Source organism: Diadema setosum, chromosome 12 (genome assembly GCF_964275005.1).
Source record: "Diadema setosum chromosome 12, eeDiaSeto1, whole genome shotgun sequence".
NCBI lineage: Eukaryota > Metazoa > Echinodermata > Echinoidea > Diadematoida > Diadematidae > Diadema > Diadema setosum.
In genome coordinates this window covers 29,664,951-29,688,088 of record NC_092696.1, presented here as the reverse complement: position 1 = coordinate 29,688,088, position 23,138 = coordinate 29,664,951, and the positions used below count along the sequence as shown (strand labels likewise).

The 23,138-nt window shown below is 37.3% G+C and overlaps 1 protein-coding gene across 1 annotated transcript; it reads left to right on the top strand.

Moving 5' to 3' along the window:
• The first annotated feature begins 91 nt into the window (after nucleotides 1-91).
• Nucleotides 92-13,298, top strand: LOC140235858 (uncharacterized). The gene is made up of 6 exons (XM_072315856.1): nucleotides 92-164; nucleotides 2,665-2,775; nucleotides 6,513-6,640; nucleotides 7,400-7,565; nucleotides 12,548-12,750; nucleotides 13,279-13,298. The coding sequence occupies exons 1-6, from the start codon at nucleotides 124-126 to the stop codon at nucleotides 13,296-13,298; spliced, it is 669 nt and encodes a 222-aa protein (XP_072171957.1). The 5' UTR covers nucleotides 92-123.
• Nucleotides 13,299-23,138: the final 9,840 nt, after the last annotated feature.

The window sequence follows — 23,138 nt, the reverse complement described above, 5'->3', positions numbered from 1 at the left end:
GATAGCATATAGGGATCCGGGAGCATGCTGATCGATATATGATCGAGCGATGATGCACCCACGACCCGTAGTTAATTACTGTATGTTCGCATTGTGATCCTGCCGAGTATGCTGCGCTGATGTATGTTCTTTGGGCATGTACTGTACGTCACTATAAATGTCATGTAAGTACATTGCATTATCGTTAAGGCAATAGCTAGAGGCCTGTCTACGTTTACCCTGACCAATTAAGCCTAAACTACGATATCAGATATCATGGATATAGGCCTAGAATCTGGTAGATCGACACTGTATGCAACTGTCTAACAGTTATGTGTTTCTACTATAGATCTAGTAGTAGACATAGTCTACTACTAGTAGGCCTACTAGCTAGTACTACCGTATAGAAAACTCCAGTAGGCCTAGGCCTACCCCGCACATTGCACGATTAACGGCGGTGTGAATGTGTGGTCGCCGCGGTCGGGCCATACAAGAGTAGGCCTAAACGTTTAAATTTATAGGTAGATGGAAAAGAGACCAGAGCCACCGGCCACGCACCACCACTAACGTTAGTGACTATGTACAATCGAGGTACGAATATGCCTGTCTCCCTTAATTCTTCCACAATTTTAAAGCAAATTCAAATAAAATCTGGTGTAAATGACAACATTGAAGTGTACAGTAGGCCTACTACAGATGTGCAAGACGCTGTTTTCGGTGTTTGTCATAGAAAGTGGTGTTCTCTAACTGTATGTTAAGCTCTTTGCCGACTTCGGCACCTCGACTCTAAACTCAACTGTGTAATGTGTGTTATCACACTGGTTATTTCTGACTGTTACACTTATTGACCGATTCGGGTTCGTTGAGGGCAGCAGACATTTTACGGCACAGGGCGCAGCCATAATGGGTGTATCAGCCGACCCCCCCCCCCCCCCCCTGCTCTCCCCCCATCCCGGGGCAACATGTTTACACGCACTTGTGACAAAGGTTCGCGCACTAAGCAAGCATTCGCGCACTCAGTACGAGACGCCTATTGGCTAAAGCAGTTGTTCATTCTGCGCGCGTGCTAATGTAACAGTTAGGGAGAGGGATGGGGGGGGGGGGGGAGTCGGCTGATACACCCACTATGGCTGCGCCCATGCCAAAAATACACATAGCGCGTCACAGAATCGGTCAATAGACTACTGGTAGTTACGTAACGTTCGTCGTTAGTGGTCGGTAACCACAAGTTAAAACCATGGCATTGTAAGTGATCTACCTAGACTATCAGTATTCCACAGTAACCTATTTAAGAATTTTTTCCCCTCAAAATTTGAAATGTACTAGGCCTATAATATGATTTACATATGTAACATTTTAGATTAAATTTATATCTGAAGCTCCAACAAGACACTCTTCAAGGGGCTGTACCGTACAGAAAAGTGCTGGTTGAGGTGGGGATTCATGTTTTTCATATTCCTAATACTAAGTAGATCTAAGTGAGATAATGAGAAACCTCTTATGAAATATGGAAGAGCATATAATTTTAAGAAGGATTCAACATTTATTTGATGAAAACTGGTTTTCAAATGGCCGAGATATCCAAAAAAGTGATAATGATAAAAGACTACATGCCCAAACTTTATTACGATCTTTGTTTCACCTTTTTTGATATCTCAGTCACTTCAAAACCGATTTTCATCGAATAAACTTTTAATACCCTTTAGAATTGCATGCTCTTTGACATCTCATAGAGTGGTTTCTTAATATCTCGCAAAATGTTAAACGCTAAATCCTCGCCTCGACCAGAACTGTACACACCCTTTGAATTTAATTGTTTTGTGGGTTTTTTTTACCTGACAAGGTGTTGCCATATTAAACTGCATAAAATTACTTTAAAATATATTGTCAGTGATTGTGGAGTGATGCAGTGAATGTGATGCAGTGAATTTTACAAGGTACACGTTGTAGCTCACAAGGTATAGGCCTAGACATTATACACAATACTTTTGTGTTGCACACAGACATCGACACACACACATACACAGAACCTAGCTTCTAATCAAACCCTGATTCAATTCGTTTTCATAAGAATGTGGGCTGCTAGTGTGGGGGTATTAATCACATAATTATAGTTTTAGTAATCGTTCTAGTTTGCCGCATTCTTATCGTGCAAGGTATGAATAATCACATGAAAAGGATACTGAAGCTCTGTTATGTTTATGATTTCAATGACAATGTTTTATGTCATTTTCTAATTTACAAGGTTTCAGGCTTTGCTAGATATTCTTACAGTACCAGCACACCTGATTTGTCGCACCTTGTTCTACTGCCATTACCAGATCATGTCACACCAGCATACTGTACAGTGTAGTATACATTTCTATCAATTTTCATATAACACAGTGCCTTAAGTTGTTAGATGTCTAACAGATAATGTTAGAGGCAGAGCACAGGACCTATCTCAAGTGGAAGCAATTTATATTGTATTTTTATTGCATATGATAATAATTTAATTTTTTTTAAAAATCAGTGGGGCCAGTTATATGTGTACTTCTGTAACATTGGTATAGACCCCTTGATATGTACCGGTAGTCGTCAGTACAGTGTTTTGCTGCCTAAATGGGTCTAGGCAATAAACGAGGTTAAAAAAAAAAAAGAAAAAAAGTTGGTACTAACAATTTATGTTTATTCACTTGGCAACAGATCAATGGCGGATACATTTTTGAGAAGATGCCGGACAGTTGTGACAGAATGTTGCAGACTTTGGTCTACCGACAATCGTGATGAGAATTTGAAACAATTTGTCATACAGCGGTAAGTGTAAATTCCTCCTCAAATTTGCATGATTCTCGTATTAGTGAGGCCTCGCACTAGCTGTGATTTGAAGAATCATTTGGCAAAACAGGTGTAATCTGATTCTTCGAGCCTGACCCCCCCCCCCTCTCCAATCGTCTTTTTATTATACGACAGTCTACAAGCTGATTCTACTGATCCATTTTTTGTCTTTTTCACATGAATCACATGTACAGCGTAAATCCCTGTATGACTCTGGAATAGTATGGTTTATAAAATTTGATTTAAGCTCGGGTGGAATTCATGCTTATTCAGCTTAAGTTCAAACAAGTACAATCTACATAGGGCTGCCTTCATGTAGATCAACATCATACCAATGCATTAATAGCACATAAATTACCTGTATGTTTTTTGGAACATGCTGTTTTGTTACTTGGAAGTCAGGAAAAAGAGTGTAGTAGCACAAACTGCCGTGAGGAAGGACTTTTTTTGGCAGAGAATTACGTACAATCTCTAAAGTCTAAGGCTGAAAAGGGTTAATGAACTGAGTACTGGTATTCAAGATACCATACATGTAGAACATATACTTACCTAGATGTAAAATAAATAAATGAATGAATGAATACTCTTCCTTCCTTTAGTTTTGTAATAAATTCGTTAATATGCATAGATATAGCATTGCTGAAAAGCAGTGTGTTGAAGCTGATAGCAGGCTTTTACCATGTTAAAATGAATAAAAAGTGTTCAAATTAAATAAAATCAAACCAGTGTTATATAATACATAATTTGAACAAGAGGATCACCAGGATTTGGTGACAATGTGTGAAACACATGCAGAGATACAGGTTTCTACTCAAAGGCAATGATATGTAGTGCGCACTAGGTGACCATAGTCAAAAGTCAAAAATGGATCCGGAGATCAGGGGTCAATGAATAAACCTGTCGGATAAAGATCAGTGTGTATCTTCTCAGTACAATCAAGGAATTCAGGTTCAATTAACTTTCTCTCTTTTAATTTTTCATGTAGGCCCTCTAAAACTTTAGATGTCTACATTAATTACGAGCACATATCAGACTGCCTTTGGACTAAATGTCATACTTATTTGCTGTCAGCTTTTCATGATCAAACTCAAATGATTTTTATTGTTCCTTAAGATAGCAAGTTGCTAACATTTAACTTGTGTGTGTGGGGGAGGGAGCAGGCAAGACAATCATAATTTTTAATTGCCCTGTGTTACGTGTGAATGTGTACCACTATATGAGACTGTTTTGTTGTATTCCTTTGGGGTAACCAAGAAAAGCGTCCGTACAGGTGAAAGACCTGTTTTCTACAACTAATCAAAAGAATTCAGATGTCTTGTCTTTTCTGTTTCCTATTCCTATTAGGTCTGCCTGGCACTTATAATAAACCTTGTAAATAGGAGGCCTATACAGCACAATCAATTAACTAACACCTTTTTTTTTGGGGGGGGGGGGGTGGGGGGCTTTTGGATCAGCTTTTATTGAAAAATTTTTTCTTCACCTATACTTATTGATTCAATTTAGATTATTTTCAGTGCAATAACATTGTTAAAGGGATCGTATGGTTTTGGTTTAATAGAATGCAACTGCAGGTTTCTATCATTTTTACTTAGATGATGAGAAACATCTTATGTACATGCAAGAGCATGTAATTACAAAAGGAATTCAATATTTCTTTGATGAAAATCTGGTTTCAAATAGCTAAAATATCCAAAAAGAGTGACCCTAATAAATGGTGGGACCAACCTTTTCCTATGATTGTTTTGTTTTATGTTGTTTTTGGCTGTTGCAGCCATTTCAACACAGATTTATTAAATAAACACTGAATTTAAATCTTAGAATTGTATGTTCTTCATCATATTATGAATGGTTTCTTGGTATCTTACAGAAAGTTTTAAAAGGAAAAGCGTAAAGGTCTTGTTTACCTTTGGGAGCAGTGATTTAAAAAAAAAAATGTTCAAGTTAATACTTTTGATGGATATTTGTTAGTTGTATCACAAAACATCCTACTGTATAAAATGTTTGCAAAAAGCCTAAAATATAAGGAGATACAATTTGTATCAATATTTTTCTCATTAAACCATAAGGGTGGGATTTCACGGAGCACGCGAACGATTTGCGAAGGACGCAAATGGCAAGATCCAGCATTCGCATTTTAGTCTGCAAACGATCGCCAAACAAACGTGAGGGTTCGGAAGCGTTGTCAAATGTTCGCGAATGTCGTTTTTACTTCAGCGAGAATTTCAAGAAAGTTTGAAATTTGTTGCGAACCTTTTCCGCACACTTGGTCGTGATTTGCTCGTGAATTGTTCTCGAAAGTGTCTTTAAAGCCTTGTCATATGCGCAAGACCTTCGCAAGACACGCGCGATGTTCGCAAAATGTTCGTGAATCCCCAGACAGACTCCGAAACTTTGGAGAATGTCTCGTGTATGTTACGCGAAATCTGCGAAGTTTTTCCGATCATTTTACGACGTAATCGCAAACTGTTCGCGTACCTTTTGAGACATTCTCGCGAACGTTTAGCGCATGTTTGGGGGATGTATGACCTATACGTTTTCTACAAATAAAAATCGCAGCATACACCTAAACATCAAACAATTATTAACAACTATACTAACAAAAGAAATTAAAGGCCAGCAAACAGAAAGAAATGTTTGATATACAAAAAAGAATCGCAGAATACACTTGAAATTAATTTAAAGTGTGTAAAATTTAATTTGAAGTATAGAGATTATGTGATGGAGGAACTGCAAAAAAAAATAAGAAAGATCAAATGCTTTACTAGTGGAGATACGCCCTAGGAAAAACATGTAGGCAAGCACACGATAGAGAAATGAGAGAAAAAGAAAGGAGAAATAGAGGAAAGAAAAAAGTTGAAAATTTTTCGTTGTTCGCATTTCCGTCGCGTGTTCTTCGTGTACGTAACATGCTGTACTTTAGCAATGATACACATGACATTCGCACATGCGTCGTGGAAACTTCGCACAAATTGCGCAAGAATAGTTTTCGGCTTCATTGTCGGAAAACATTCGGAGAAAAACTTTTCCGAATGTTGGATTTTGCCATTCGCGTCCTTCGCAAATCGTTCGCGTGCTCCGTGAAATCCCACCCTAACTGTAGACGGTTTAGTCTGGAACCATTTTTTATTATAAGTGTTGTTCACATTTTGTTTATTCAACAATACTTAACATTGATTATACTGGTTCAAATTTTTACATTCTTTGTTTTCATCCCTCACTCACATTTTAGACATATTTTGAAGAACTAATGGCTCTAATGCCGGTTTTTTGTTTCATCTGCAAATGGTAAATTATGCCTTTAAAGGGGATGGCTAGTAACTGATCAGTGGGAATCAGTGGGAATTCTGGGGGATGATTGTTCCAATCCAGGTTTCCAGGTTAGCATGCCTGTAGAGTGATGGGGCATTAAACTGCACATTACTTGAATGTAGATGAGACCGTTCTGAAGCAAATAATTTTTCACACATTAGATACAGATGTATATGTTGTACTCTCAAATGAATCTCACAAAAATTGGAATGATCATCCCCTAGCATTCCCACTAATTTCCACTGATCAGTTACTTGCCATCCCTTTTAATAAATGCTCACACCTCCATCAATACTATACTCGAGTAACATCCCTCTATAATGATGTCCTTTATTTGCTGTTGACAGGACAGTTGAAACAATTGCTTTATCTTTAAATGAACCATATTTTACACTTTCTCAAGACAGGCTAACTACTGTGAGAAGATCTGTCTTGGGAGCTCAGGGAAATCTTGTTCCACTTGAAATGTCAGAAGAGCTGAAACAAGCCATTGATGAGACCATCACTTCACTTGAACAAGATCCACTCAACAATGGTAATTACATGAGCTCATACAAATCAGTGATAGGCTTACGAAAATGATAAACATCACGTGTTGATCAACATGTTTAACATTAGGGAATGAGATGGAGTCAATGTGCACATCTAGTATTCTACTTATAATTCATGCATAACCTTGCTGTGTCTAGCCTTGAGTTATATCAGCTAACATTTTATAATTTGTTCCTGTTTTGTTGCCTTCTTCATTGTTTTGTTATTCAAAACTTAAAAAACAAAAACCTGAACAATATATGCTGATTTTGCTAACTCTTTTTTTCAATAGGACTATATGTATAACATAAGGATAAACTTGGACTCTCAAAAGATCATTGCAGGGCCAAGGAGAATAAAAGTAACACATTTTTTGTGCAACTACATAAACCAGGATGAGCTTCGTCTCTGATAGTCCTAATTCAGTCCTACGGTGCACTCCCATTATGATAACATGGTTATAACGAAATTCCGGTTACAACGAAGTAAAAATCAGGCCACAGCATTATCCACTCCTTGTATTTTTATTGTTTATCTGTTCGGTTATAACGAAATTTCGGTATAATGAAAGAAAGCTGCCGGTCCCAAGGATTTCTTTGTAATGGGAGTCCACTGTATTTTGGTATAATAAATGCAACTCACCTTGTTGCTATGATAGGTCACGAAAGTATTTAGAATGATTTATTTCTCACTGAAACCTCTCACCCATTTTAGGAGAAAAACAATGACAAGAGTTTATTTCAGTATCAATCTTGCTCTGCAGTGCCTGGTGCAGCATACTATGCCCCAAGAGTTCTTCAAGCATGTGGACGTCCAAAGTATCATATCACTGAGCAGCAGCTGTTGTTTCTAAAGCAAAGTGGATTCTCAGCCCACCAAATGGCAGATATCTTTGGAGTTTCAGTCCGTACTGTGGAGAGAAGACTCAGGTTAGATATGATGGGATGACATTCTAGAACAATGCAGGATAAGGTAAAAATCAAACGCAACATTTTCAGTTACAAGCAGTCAAGAATTAAGTCTCAGTCAAGAATTATGTTTTTGTCTGAATTAGTTTGATAAGAATGGTCAGTGCAATTTAGGATCATATGTGTATAGAGACAGTGCCCTCATATGGGGTGCTCTCATAATATTTTTGACAAATATTTTCAGCACATCTATGACTTCTGCCAAAAAAAAAAAAATGTATTGGCGTAACATGAGATTTTCAAATAGGGTCGGGCGGGCAGATTTTTAATTTTTTTTTTAATTTTTTGCTACCTGTATTTTATGTGTAAAACTCATATTCAACAAAACCCCATTCGATAGAGAGGGTCTGTTGCATCAAAGTTTGTTATATCACCGGTTTAAAAGCCGTCACGACATACCGGTCAGAATACGAACGAACAAATTCCTGGGCTAGATCACCCAGCGCCACAGACAAATCGATTCTCCGAATAATATTAAATAGAATCTTCGAACCGGACTTGCCGGTCGACGACACGCTGTACTGCGCGGCCATTTTCCGACACCAGCTGTTGTTGTTGTTGTTGTTTTTAATAATTCGCAAACCCGTATCGCGCCCTCTCTCGGTAAAAATGATGTATTCCTCCCTTTTTTGGAAAAGTTTAGGGTCAGGGTTTTCTTTAGGGTCAGGCGGGTTACGCCAATACAACATTGTTTTTTTTTTGCATTAGTGAATCTAATATACTAGCAGAGGATAATATGTGAACAATTTTCATTACCTAGCTTGTCAAAATAAAGTGACACTAATAAACTAGCCATGTTGATGCATAAGTTTTATTTGTCGACTCGAGACCTTACAACTTCAAAATATAATGAATTTATTTTCATGACAATGTGTCATTAGGTTGAGGATTCTGCAAACTGTTAATTTTTTTTTTCAGCAATGTGTCATTATGCAAATATTGACCCCTGTGATCATGAATTTCAAACTAGTGACATGTAATGAGATTACTTCAATTTATGAAATTATGACCTTTGTCCCGTATGCCAAACCTCCCTCATAACAGTGATATCTATTTTTGACACTGCCACCCCCAACATGCACACACGTCCAAATTTGATATCTATCGAGCAAACTTGTTCATGAGATTTCACAAAAAAGATCATGAGACAGTAGTGTACAGTAATGCAGAAGAATAGACCTAGAGAAGTATTGTAGTAAGTCACAATTTTTGTGGACGATAGCAGCAGACCGAGAACAGGTTGCAAATAGACTAGAGTGTGTAATCTTCCTGCAGAAAATTACAAGTTAGAAATAGTATAGCTTTTGATTAACCCGTTCCTTCCACAATTCTCTGAGTGCCTTTAATGCCCCAAACAAGATTCTTTTTGCCCGTCAACAGAGAGGCACACTGGTTGGTTTAAGCCACCTGTGTGAATGTAGTCAAGCGGTACATTGTATCCCCCTTTCCACAGTCAACTACATGTGCCAGTGAACAATGGAAATATCGATCGGGTGTGAGGTATGAATAGAGCCTGCGCTGATGCACTAACAGAATCTTTTGTTCTACACAAAACCAGGTACCTAAATGAGGTGACTGGGGTCAGCGAACCCAGATATCCAACTGATCTCAGCCTTGATCGCTATAATATGTTCGTACGAGTTTACAGCAGAACAAGCACAAAGCTAAATCAGGAAAAAGGTACATAATACTGTGAAATACATATTTTTCAAACAGAAGGAGCACACATGCTGATAGAATGATCTCTGATCTTTTTATCATACCCACTTTTCTGGGCATTTTAACACAAAGAAATATGAATTTAGGCCACTAAAGCAGGCACTCTAGTCTTCATTTTGGGAACCTGGTATACCAGGTTCCCGTATATCAGTTGCTCCCACGGGAACCTGGTATACCAGGTTCCCGTAAGGAACGGGTTAAGTTTCTGTGTTGTTAGTGAAGTTGACTCATGAATTTGCAGTGTTTCTTGGATTTGTCAGGGTAGGCAATAGAGTTGTGTTCCCACAGGATTTCAATAGTTTTTGTGTGTAAATGTGTTTGGAGGGATCTACAGCTCTTTTGTGTCTTTGGGCCATGAATATTTTTATGTGCACAGGTTGGGGGTTGCATTGTTTGAAATTGAATGGCCGCCCTGAATGTAATTGGGTCTGTACAAAGTGTGGATTAACTCTATGGGAATGAACTTTGTCTGTAGTATCTTTTGTTTTGATTTGTTGTGTGTGAGCTTTCTTGGAGGAGGAAGGGTAAAATGCATGCACATGAAAAACCTAAGCACATATTTCCATGTGCTCGTAAACACCACATTTCATTCCAGCTGGCAGTCATTTTCAAATTGTGTTTCACATATCACTAAATCTGGGATATAAATGAACACAAATGATCTTAAGTTTTTCATTTTAATACAACTGTCTACTAATAATCTGACAAATTTCTCACTTTTTCTTTGCTTCCTGTCACCATGTAAACGACAGAACAAAAGGTATTCACTGTAATTTCGTTTTTTAGAAGTAGGGAGAGCACTGTCGCCGCTCAACGACAGTATCGGCAGTTGTTTCGACTTTACACAGATACTGCCAGTGGCTGACTAAAGACTAGCTGTGATAGAGGAATTTCTCATGAATAAATAATGAAGCATTCAAACCCTGGCCATTGCTCAGGACCATTGTCAGGGTGTTAACCACACACTCCCATACACACCCATTGACCCCTGTGCAAAGTGAAAGTTTTGTACAGAGGGTTGAAAATAGAGCAAAATCTGGAACCTAACTGTGAAATTAATCATGGATTTTATGATTTATGCTTTCATATTTAAACTACCTCCAACAAACTTGTACACTCTTCAGCTATCACTCATATCAATGACAGTGTTATCTGATATACAATGTATAGTTTTGGAATTATTAAGAATCAAAAATGGGAATTTTTTTTTAAACACGTAGTAGCTCCAGCAGTGTGCAATTGGATACAGGGAGTCTGAACTTGGGACTTCAAGAAGAGATGCAGTAGACATGGGATAGATAGCTTCCAGCCTGGATGTATCTAGACGGTGTTGTGGAATGTACTCCTTATTGTGGAAGCTTGTGCTGCAATAAAAGATTAATAGATAATAGATAATAGATTTTCCTCCTAAAGATAACAATTTATGTCGTGATTTTGAGATAAGATGTCATTCAGTCTCAGTTCTATGATAAGTTTTTATGTTTTGCTTTTCCATTTTGTTGAATTGTAGAGCATATCACATCAGTCTCAGAGAGTATGCAGGGATAACAGATGAAGCCCTTGATGATGAAGTTCGCCGAGTTGTTTGTGATAATCCGCATATGGGCCCCAACGCTGTTCGTGCACGTTTAGAAGGGACTGGAGTTCACATTCAACGATGGCGTGTACGAGAAAGCATGTTAAGGACTTATCCTCAATATGCTGCAGTACGAGCATTGGGACCAAGACTTCGCAGACGGACATACACAGTTGCTGCCCCAAACTCTCTGTGGCATATAGATGGAAATCACAAATTAATAAGGTATTTTTGGAGAAGCATAGATGCTAGTGTTTCTTGGAACATCATGGCATGATTAAATTACAAGGTTAAATCTGAGAAATCAGTGGCAGATCCAGAGGGAGGCGCACTGGCGCACACCCTCTCTTTATTTGTTTGTTTAAACAAAAGAAATAAAGAGAGAAAAAATGGGGGAGGCGTGCCTCCCCTTTGCAAAATCTGTACAACTGTAGATCCACCCCTTGGAATTGATATGTATGTATGTGAATTGTGTACATGAGTGTGTGTGTGTGTTTGTGTGTGAGTTTATGTATCTAATGCTGCTGCTTTGGAAATTATTTTGTCAAAGATAAATACAAAAACAAAAACATAAGAAATGTTAAGTGTAAAAGTTAGTAGGATAAAATTGAAAATCTAGATAATGTGGATATGTGGCTTTGTACATTATAGGTAAACCAAATGTTAGTATGTGCTCTTTTATTGCCAGCATGTTTAAACGTAGATCCCATTATGTCCACCTCAATAATGTGGTCTGAAAAATATGTGCCAGTAATATCGTTATCGTAACTTTTTTTCAGTTCTCCTGATTTTATATATTTAAGGAGGGTTTGTATAATAAAGTAAGATTTTTATTTCATTTTATAATTAAGGGTATTTATGATTGTATTATGATAATTTTTTTTTCCAATTTCTGTATCTTAGTACCAGTTAGTATGGAGAAAGTCAAGATACAAAACGTCTAAACTCTTTACAGTATGTGCCATGGTTGAAACCCCTGTGTGCCATGTTATTCTGAGCCACAAAGGTAGTCATGCTTTGAGAATTTGGTTTTTCCAATTTGGCATAACTTCTACAAATTTCTGTTTACCCCTACCAGGTTCCCGTGGGAGCAATATGGGAACCTGGTATACCAGGTTCCCAAAATGAAGACAAGAGTGCCTACTTTAGTAGCCTAAATTCATGTTTCTTTGTGATAAAATGCCCAGAAAAGTGGGTTTGATAAAAATATCAAAGTTTCTTCTATCAGCATTTGTGCTTCTTCTGTTTGAAAAATGCATATTTCACAGTATTATGCACCTTTTTCCTGATTTAGTTTTTCTCTTGTTCTGCTGTTAACTCGTATGAACATATGTACATAGCAATCAAGGCTGAGATCAGTTAGATATCTGGTTTCGCTGACCCCAGTCACTTCATTCAGGTACCTCGTTTTGTGTAGAACAAAAGATTCTGTGAGCTCAACAGTGCACGCTTTATTCATACCTCGCACCCGATCGATATTTCCATTGTTCACTGGCACATGTAGTTGACCGTGGAAAGGGGGATACATTGTACCGCTTGACTGCCTTCACACATGTGGATTACTAACCTGTCTGCCTCTCTGTCGACAGGCAAAAAGAATGAATATTATTTGCATGATTTGTTGTAATTTTCAATGCCTTTTATCTAGGTGGCGCATGGTCATTCATGGATGCGTTGATGGCTACAGTCGTTTACTGACATATCTCAAGGCATCGGACAATAATAGATCAGAAACAGTCTTGGCCTGTTTCATTGAGGCAGTGTCTACATACGGATTACCGTCCCGTGTCCGCTGCGACTATGGTGGTGAAAACAATGACGTCTGTGATATCATGGAGCTGTTGAGAGGCAGTACACGGGGAAGTGCAATAAGGGGCAGAAGCACCCACAATCAGAGAATTGAAAGGGCATGGGTTGATGTGTGGGCTGGGGTGTCAAATCTTTATTATGATCTATTTTGTTTCATGGAGCAAGAAAATATCTTAAATGCAGATAGTGAGCTTCACTTGTGGGCACTACATTACATCTTTCTCCCACGTCTTAATAGACACCTGCAGTTGTTTCAATCACAATGGAACAATCATGGCATTAGGACAGAGCATTATCATTCACCAATGCAGTTGTTTGTACGAGGTATCTTAGCACACAGGGACAGCAATCTCTCTGCCATCCGGGATCTTTTTATGCAAAATATTCCACAAGGGAATGTTGAAATACCAGGTGGGCTCAATGAAGCAGAGCTAGTAGAGGTACCTGCCTCTGACTTTGTTGTTCCACCGGAACACTTTGAAAGATTGCGAGAGCGCATAGACCCTCATGATGTTACACACGATTTTCTAGGTCTTGAGTCATATAACGAAACTGTTACGTTTTTAACAGGTATTCAAGACCAGAATTAAGATGTAAAGAGCTGCACGTGACTTAAGAAATTGTGACCCCCCAGCGTAATGGTCAGCTACAGTGAAACCCTCGTGTGGGTGTTTTCTATTCAGTTTGTGATAAAGAACTTAATTTTTCTATGTTAAGTCAGATCCACCTGAAGTGCAAACCTTCTGTCTCATGCATTGAAATAGGCGCTACTACTGTGTGATTAATATTAAGGCTTTTCCTTCCATCAGTTACACTGTATTATTCGAGAAAACAGATGTAATGTGCAAGAATTGTGTCTTTAAGGGTTAATGCAACTCCATGAGATGAGAAACTTTATATTGATCTTTGATAGCATAACCCTATGTCATTTTCAAAATTGCATTTAAACCTCTTTGTAGTGCATTGAAAGACATGAACATATTGTAATGTTTTCTAGCAAAATGAAAGAGCACTTAACTTAGTGTAGTCTTCAAGAAAGCAGGAGGTATATCATAGTAACATATTCCTGCAACAAGCCCATTGAATGTGTTGGGCTTTTACTGTATTAGGGAGGGAGCAAGCATGTGTGTATACTACAAAATAGCACTGAATGAGGGACTGCAGATCAAAAAAAAATTGTATTCTTATTTTTCAATCTTTTAAATTGAATGGTTTTGCGTCATTCATCAAGCTGGATGCGTGTACCATGCTTCATCTTATTGATATTTATGCCGCTCCCTTGAAGTGTCGCTTGAGGCAACTTATGTTTTCAGGTGGTCCGTCCCTCTTTTCGTCCTTATTCTCCGTTAGTAGTCAATTTTGTGGACAGTGTAACTAAAAAGCTGTTTGAATTATCCGATTGAAACTTGGCATGTATATGTATGAGTGAGTGAAGTTGTGCCTAATAGCTTTTTGGTGCATATGCTCAAGGTCAAAGGTCAAAAGGTTGAGGTCAAATGCTCAGATTTTCATTATTTCTCTTCAATGCAATGCATGCAGGAATTCTGCCAAAAAGTCAAAGATCGCATAAATGCACTAAATTGGGTCTTGTTATCATCATGAAACTTGGTATATATTTATGCATGTTCTACCTGATGGTGATTCTCTTGGGTATTTCATGGTTGTAGAGTCAAAGGCATGGTTAAAATGTTAGAATTTTACTATTTAATACTGAAGTCATCCTTTTTCCCATACCTTGAAAATTACTCAAAACATTAATCAGGGCTTCACACTATAACCCATCATTTCTGCTGGTCCAACCAGTCTGTAGGGCCAGTAGATACCCTGTCTTTCCATGTTTTACCTGTCCATTCCTGAAAAAGTTACTGTTCTAACAATGACTGGACAGTCGGACCAGTACCTGTGTGCAGCGTTACATAAACTTATAGAAGGGTCATATAAAAGTCAAGTAAATATAATCCTATCCTCCCCAAATACCTGCACTCTTTATACAATATAGCCATTTATCAAATTAACCAATTAAAGTGAAGGAACTTTAACATTCAAGACATTTGTGACAAACCTGTCATTTTAATACTATGCCAATTATGTTGAACTGCATTTCATCACACATTGTCAAGACATTGTACGACAGGAGAACCATGTGTTATGGCATAGGGATATAGTCATCATTGCGACATTCCTAATCTGTATTGCCCCCTAGCTGATCGCCCTATACATTTACTTTGCTCCAGTGTCTGCAGCATTGTTTTTTATCATACCGGTAGTAGTTCTATAGCCATCGAACCTCATATAGTGCATGAGATACTCCTAGTTGATCTTGTCAACTCCATGCAGAGCACATATCTCTTTACTTCCTTATACTCTTGCAAGTTGGTCATTGACAGAAACTGTATTGGTTTTATTCCAATTTAACACCAGATAGTTATCACAATCGAATTTGTTGCATTTTTGTGCTCTCTTGTAACATATTGATATTGGCACCTCATTTCCTTCTACAACATACGCCCTATACCTGAAAATGTTATGAATAAGTAGGTCCTACCTGAGTATTTCCTTTTAATAATATAGGTTTTCCCGGCCAATTTCGCACTTTTTTCAGTCCAATTCCTAATTGCTGCATTCAATTTAGCACAATTTAGCCTAGATGGCATGTTCGGTATTTCATTTTTATAATCTTTTCATTCAAATTCATTTTGGAGCATTCAAATGAGCTTTAACATCATTCGAATCAGCACTTTTTTAGTTCAAATTCGTAAGACAAGCACCATTTCGAAAATCGTTCTTTCAATTTAGCATGATATAGTCACGTGATCACGTATACGCTGCGCTCGTTCATTCGAATTCATTCTTGGGCATCCAATTTCGCATTTACTGCAGTCAATTTAGCAGATACGTTCGGGATTTTTTTTTTTTCATTTTCATTCATCATAGGTATTGTTTGCAAGCATCATAACATTTTATATTTTCGTATTCATTCTTTATTCTGATATCATCTTTATTGCAACAGTACTTTCAAATTATGTGTATGTGTTTATAATGTTCGATAGCATTATTTCATTCACAGATACTTTGATCTTAAGTTTGTTCTGACATTAATTCGGAGAAGGAGGTTTCAATTTACATCGTGATTATTTCTTTTCATCTACAGGTTTCATTATTTTTATTTGGTGGGTGCTATATTGCGTTAATCATCATTAGGAATAAAGTTTTTAGATCAGCTCTAGCCATCAATTTGTCAAGGTTATTACCCTCAAATGCTGCTATGATTCTTTCCCTGTCTTCTTGAGAGATACGCCTGTATCTAACTCGTGCTGCCATGACTAGACATAAGAAAGTGAAGTGAATATATGGTACTGGTGCATGTATAGTTCTGATAACATGTATGAAAGAAGAGGGGCGTTACAGAACAACAAACTTGCGTTATTTATGGTCAAGGTTACCTTTACTATATACTTGAATTGCGTTTTAACTGTGTTTGTGGTAATGAATTCACCATCATCTGTAGCCCCCCCCCCCCCCAAAAAAAAAAAAAAAAAAAAAAACACACACAAAACAAACGACTGATGCAGTTATCAAAACCTTGTTTTAAGCAGCCACATGCATGAGAATCAATCTACAATTACATGCATGTGCAATTGTTCCTAATGAAGTGGTCTATTTAGTTTCACAATGGATCTGTTTAATACAAGCAACATGTTTGGTCATTGTTACAGAACCTCTACCTGTAAGCTTGTGTAATGTATATTTAGGATATTTTGGGGATAACTTCCTGTTCATTAACAACTCAGCTTAAATTCCCTTGCTTTTGTAAACTCACCTCAGAATATAACACCAAGATTATTTACTATTAATTTCCTGTCATTAATTACCCTTGTTTGATGTTTACATCAAGGAGTCATTCAATCACCCTTGTAACAACCCTTCTTTGTCCCTGGTTTAATTACCCAAAGATTATATACACACACCATGTGAACCACCAGACTCTTTGTCTGCCCCTTATCTTATAATACTTCCTCCTCCACAAAAGAATCCCCCTCTTTTAATTGGTCAAACATCACCCCTTGGGACACCCCTTTGGTCACTCTTTTTAGTTATCCCTTTTTGATTGGTTGTCTTACCAAAATTCTCACCCATCACCCATTGAACATTTCCAAGTTTGGTGTTCTTTCCAAGGCCCCAAGGGAGATGATGATTTCAACATCAGAGAGTCAACCTCAACCTCTACTTGATATTGCTCTCTCTCCTGCATCTTGATACTTCTATATTTTACTCTTATATACATACTCGTCATTTAACTTGTCATTGAACTTCATCATGATATTTCTGACCGATTGTGAATAAACACTTTGCATCGATGAAATGTACCAAAACTGTACCCGAGCTCCTTCATTTCTGCTTCATAATAACATTCCAAATGTAACACCACCCGTTACATTACACTTGTACCAGTTTTTAAATCATCTGTAGTATTTACTAACCCCAGAGAAAGGTTAGAGTTAAATTTAAAAGCAAACATGCCTTCCGCAACATCTTCAGCTTATTGAAGGAGGCAGACTTAACCAGAAGATCAAAGAAGAAGTGTGAAGAGTGAGTTTTTATGAAATACATTGTTCAAGTTCAGTTGAGATCTGGCATGTGATGTGTATTTTCTTTTTATTCTTCAAGGTAAAATCACAATATTGTTTGAAGTAACAGGAAAACAAATACCAAAGCATATATATGACCCGATGAGATGAAATACAGTTAGACATTGTTCATGTATCTTTCTATGAACATACAATGTATGTAGGCTTATAATTACAATATGATATTGTTAACATGTTATATCTGTACATAATAATTATGTGCAAATTTGCATGTGAAGTGTGCATTGTAGAAATGTCAAATACTTTCTATTCTATGTAGACTTATGAAATAAGCATTTTCATGGGGGGGGGGGGGTCTACACTAGCAAGCATGCTCATGCGCAGCTGAGAACATCCTTTTTTTTTATACTTTCCATGTACCGTAAATGGGAAGCACAGTTTTATGTACTTATGTGTGAAATTGATACAAATATGGAATAGCGGTATCACTGTCATTGCCTTAGTTCTGTCACCTGTAGGGTAATGTCTTTTGTCTCCATTTATGCACCCACACACACACACATGATATGCATTCAGTTCTTGAGGGTATATAAACTGCGAGGATAACCTCTCGGGACACTGTACTTGGGAATGCCAAATGTAACATTGATCTTAATCAAATTGTTAATAATTTCATTGGAAAATGAACATTTTGTAACAAAATTGTCATTTCATCTACAAAAATTTTGTTTTCACTCATCAAGGAAAAAACAACAAAATGACTTATTTTGTGATGAAAGAGACCATGTAACATTTGACACACCACTATCGTCAAAGTACTTAAAAGTATGTAACTTTGAGGATAGGTTCATAGTTAAAGGACAAGTTCACCTTCATAGACATGTCGGTTGAGTGAATGTAGCTGTATTAGTACAGTATGTAGAACACATTAGTGAGAGTTTGAGGAAAATCGAGCACTCCTTTCAAAAGGTATGAGTCTTTTGAAGTTTCTGCCCAGTCGCGACTGGATGAGAATAAGACTACTATAACTTGTGATGTCACATGTACAACGATGTAAATAGAGAATAAAGAAAATTGAAAATACATGTATTTTCAATTTTCTTGCATAACAAAAGAACACTGGACTTCTCTCTTTCAGAAGGTAGGGACAATAATATTCTACCCATAACATACACCAGTGACAAGTCAAAGAAATGTGTACTTTATTCAAAAAAGCAACCTGTTGTTCACTCATTTTATCCAATACAGTATTTCTTGCAGCTGACTTGCAAAATGAGTTATGGATACCCACCTATGACAATATAGCCAACAAAGTAGGAGTTATTCATGCATGTTAAATTATCCAACTGAAAACAAAATATTGGGAAATAGCAAATCAGAAATATGCAGTGTGATTGGTTAGATTGCATCACATTATTGGGGAAAAACTTTGGTATTGTAAACAGTCGTGCCACTATGACTGAATGCTTACAGCTCACCTAGCTTTATCTACGCAGATTCACACAGCGAGGAACATATATGACCAGGCCAAATATTCAACGTTTATCACATGCACTGGGCACAGAAAGTAGTTTTATACCAAAGTCTGCTTACTGTTCCTGCAATGCATACACGGCTGTGCGCCAGCTGTAAGACGAAAAGATGTACTCAGTAATATATAGTATCCGAGAGATGAGCCCTCTGGTTTTATATCACATTAAACGGGAAACTGGCACACAATCATGTCTGTACATGTACTAGCTATACAGAGGTCACACTTTGCACAGTATCGCCTGTTCGAGCTATAAAGTAAGATGCTATAACTTGGATTGATGATGGCTGGGAATAACCATGGCATCTACTGGCCAGCCAATCATCTGCTTTAGGCTGCATGGGCAACCGCCAGCCAACAAGATGCTAATTACATGTACCTACCACGGCTCACCTGCTTTGATGGTTGCTTGGAAGTAGAGCAAAACTTGCAAATACACATACTCCATGAAGATCTACAGTGAATACAAAGAAACTACCTATCATGTACAGCCAGTAACTATAGCAACAAAATAAAAATACATGTACTCTTAATGAAGACAAAACTGCATGTACAGTGTTCATATATATCCATCAATACCTCGTACAGTAATTGGAAGCCAATGAGATAAGTACATCTAATAACAAGAGATGTGTTTCTTCAACTGGCAAGATCTGCATAGGCAAGATGAAAACTATAGAGTAGGAAAAGCAAAGGTAGGAATTGGTTCTCAATGTACCATATCAGGCTCTTAATTACCTTTATGGACACACAACAAGAGAGATAGTGAACATAATACATGGCAACACACAAAAGTTGGCAAGATGTGCCCAGGCAAGGTAAACAGTAGTATAGTATACATGAAATGATAGTTCGATCTGCATTAACATCATATATCATACATCTTACTCCCAAAAACAATGATATTGGTAGCCTACAGTGTATGACAGCACAAACATTGCCGGTCCTTGATACTATCCCAATTATTACCTCCGCCAAGGGGGGAGGTTATGTTTTCTTTACCTGTTCATTCGTTTGTTCGTTTGTCCGTGTGCAAAATAACTCAAAAAGTATAGTTAACAGATTGAGATGAAACTTGCAGGAAAGGTTAAGAATGACACAAGTAACAAACGATTAACTTTTGGCAGTGATCCGAGAATTTGGGGGGAATTTATGGAGGATTTTTTATGTTTTGGCAGGTAGGGTCAATTAACTTTGGAGTTAAGGCTGCACATATTTGAGATTTGCATGCGCGCACTTTAAGTGCGTGCTCTAGTTTCTGCCAGGGCGAGGCGCAGCCGAGGGTTTATGACGTAACAAAGGCTGCTATATTGGGAAATTGGGCGGCTTTCAGCACACAATGCAGTACGAATGGGTGGAAATCAAAGACGCTTGGTACTATCTTTGGTGGAAATCACTGATCTCTGTGGAAGACCAAGATCAGTGTGGGTGGAAATGGGCTGCATGCTTGGCGGAGGTCTGCGCTCTCAGAGTGCTTCTCTAGTTGTAAAAGTGAAACACTTCGTGAAGTGAAAATTTTCATGCATCCAGAAACTAGAAAAAATTAAACCAAGAGAATATCATTGCTTATCATATGCACCACTATTAAATGTTGTGATTAAAAACACATGAAATTCACCAAAAGCCAACCCTGCACATACCGTACGATACACACACACACACACACACACACACACACAATACGACTACTGTTTGGAAATGCATGTACATAATTATTGTATTTACCTTTACACTATATGACAGTAATACATGTATTACACCTCCATCACATTTTGTAAATGTTCTAACCTCAAAATCTAATCACATAATAATGCTACATGCAGGTTCATGCCCACTAATGATCAGGTTGGTTATCACATAATGCTTGGAGGGCACTGACACCATGTAGAAAATATGATATACCGTGCTATTTATATATCAACTCTCAATATCTCTCACTTGGTTCACACACAAATACTTTGGCAAGAATGATTTTGTTGCGAAAGACAGTACTGTACTTTAGATTGCAGGCCTGAATAAAATCAAAATCAGTTCAAAAAAAAAAAGAGTAGAATACATGATTGCCAACTGTGATTAGTCCTTGCTCCCAAGAATCAATGGGATGTAGGAGTTTACTGTACTCTATGCAGTTGCAGTTCAATGCACTGTCTTTTCATGTAGCAATGTTGCTCCCTAAGTCTTACTGATTTTATGCATCTTCAAGTGTATTAAATTCCCTTCAAACCTTTATAAGTACATATTGTAAAGCTCTCCACACTGTAAAGCAATGGTTTTACATACAATGGTTGCTTATAATTGTCATTTATACTTCCTGACACATACTTCCCCTGATTTCGCCTGAAGGCCAACATGTTCTCTCAAACGCAATGTTTTTCTTAACCAAATACGTACCAGTTATCACGTAACACTTCTGGGGGAAAAAGATGCTGAGCTGCATTTATGCATGATTGTTTTTTTCCCCCATTTTTCGATTAAAAATCTTCAATTAGGTGCTGGTATTTCTGTACGCAGGTCCAGGGTCAAAGGCCAAGTAAGAATACTATTTAATAATGAAATTACACTTTTTCTCATTACCTTGAGAATTACTCAATGCATAAACTTATGAAAGGGTCAAAAGTCAAATAAAGATCCTCAAATCCCTAAATACATGCGCTCTTAGGCAGTATAGCCATCCATCCAATTAAACCTACTTCAAGGAAAGTGAATACTAAGTATTAAACACTTTTGTGACAAACCTGTCATTCTAATATTTAGCCAATTATGTTAAACCATCATCAAACATTGTCAAAATGTTGTACATTGGTACTAAATAAAGACCTATATCAGGAGAACCATGCATTATGGTGGAGGCATACCATTTGTCATAGCGACATTTCTAGGTTTTGTTTTGTATTTTATTTTGGGGCGAGTTCTTTTAGTTTCAGACATTTGACAAGAAATGAATTGGAGCTTATCCAATTACCATGAACAAACATTTCCTCTATAAAGAGAACAAGTTGACTTCCTCTAGAGTGGATGTCTATTGGGCATTTAAAGGCAACATTCACCATCTGCAGATAAACAGAAACCTGCAGTTTTAGTGCTTAAATAACATGTAGTTCTAATATTTGAGCTAATATGTGAGCCAGCAATAGAAACAATTACAGTAACGATGTCAACTACAGTGCACTCCTGTTATAACAAACACGGTTATAACAAAATCCCAGTTACAACGAAATATAAATTCAGGCCGCAACATCCTCTCTTTGCTCTTTATCATTTATTTGCTCGGTCATAACAAAATTTCGGCTGAACGGAAGAAAACTCCCAGTCCCAAGGACTTCGTTATAACGGGAGTTCACTGTAGTATAATCAATGTAAAGAATTGATAAACATGCTAAATGTGAACAAAAGTTATAAAAGAATTATTTCTTGAAATAAACCATTTACATCAGTTATAGTTTACTGAGAAAAATTGTGATATCTCATAGCTTAATTGTACTTCAGGCTTCATAGAAAAATGGTAGGATGTTTCATGGTACACCTGATGGAGATGCATGCATCAAATGTGATAAATTGAACATTTTCAAAATCACTGTTCCCCATGGTACTGATAAACAATACTTTTAGAGGTAGGAGGAAATGTAATTTGCCTGTATGTTGCATGTATGTTTAATTGCAAGTAGTTATTGGTAATCGGGTCATTTGTCTTGAAAAGAATGGCTTTATGTCCAAGTTTAAATTTTATTTAGGATTTTGTTTTTTGTAATAATAATAATAATGACGCAGAGTACTTTGATATTATTTGACAGTTCCACATGACTAATGTGATCAAGGCACTGCTAGAAAAGTGATAATGAAATACAAAGTTCATTGCACACATGTGCATTGAAGTAAATGAAACAAAATGGAAAATAAAACATTACATAATGTAGTTTTGCTTACTGAGCAGTCATATAAACAAATTAGTTGACATTTAAAATTTAATGGAAAGCTTAAAGGCAACTGATCCTACGGGCAAAGTCTAGTCTGTGCAAATGACCAAATTCCTCCCCCTCCCCCCCCCCCCCCCATTTTCTTGATTTTGGAACCAAGTTATGTACAAACGGATGAACGGCATTTTACCATATGGATCGAGCAGTGATTTTAAGAATGTTCAAGTTATCACATTTGATGCATATGAGTAGGCCATTTGTACCATGTACAAAACATTTTACCATATAAAAAGCTTGCAGTAAAACCTAAAATATAAAAACTGTAGACAGGTTATAGTCTACAAACCAAAGAGATTGTACGACAAGAGGGCGTAGTCCATTAGCGGAGATGGCCAT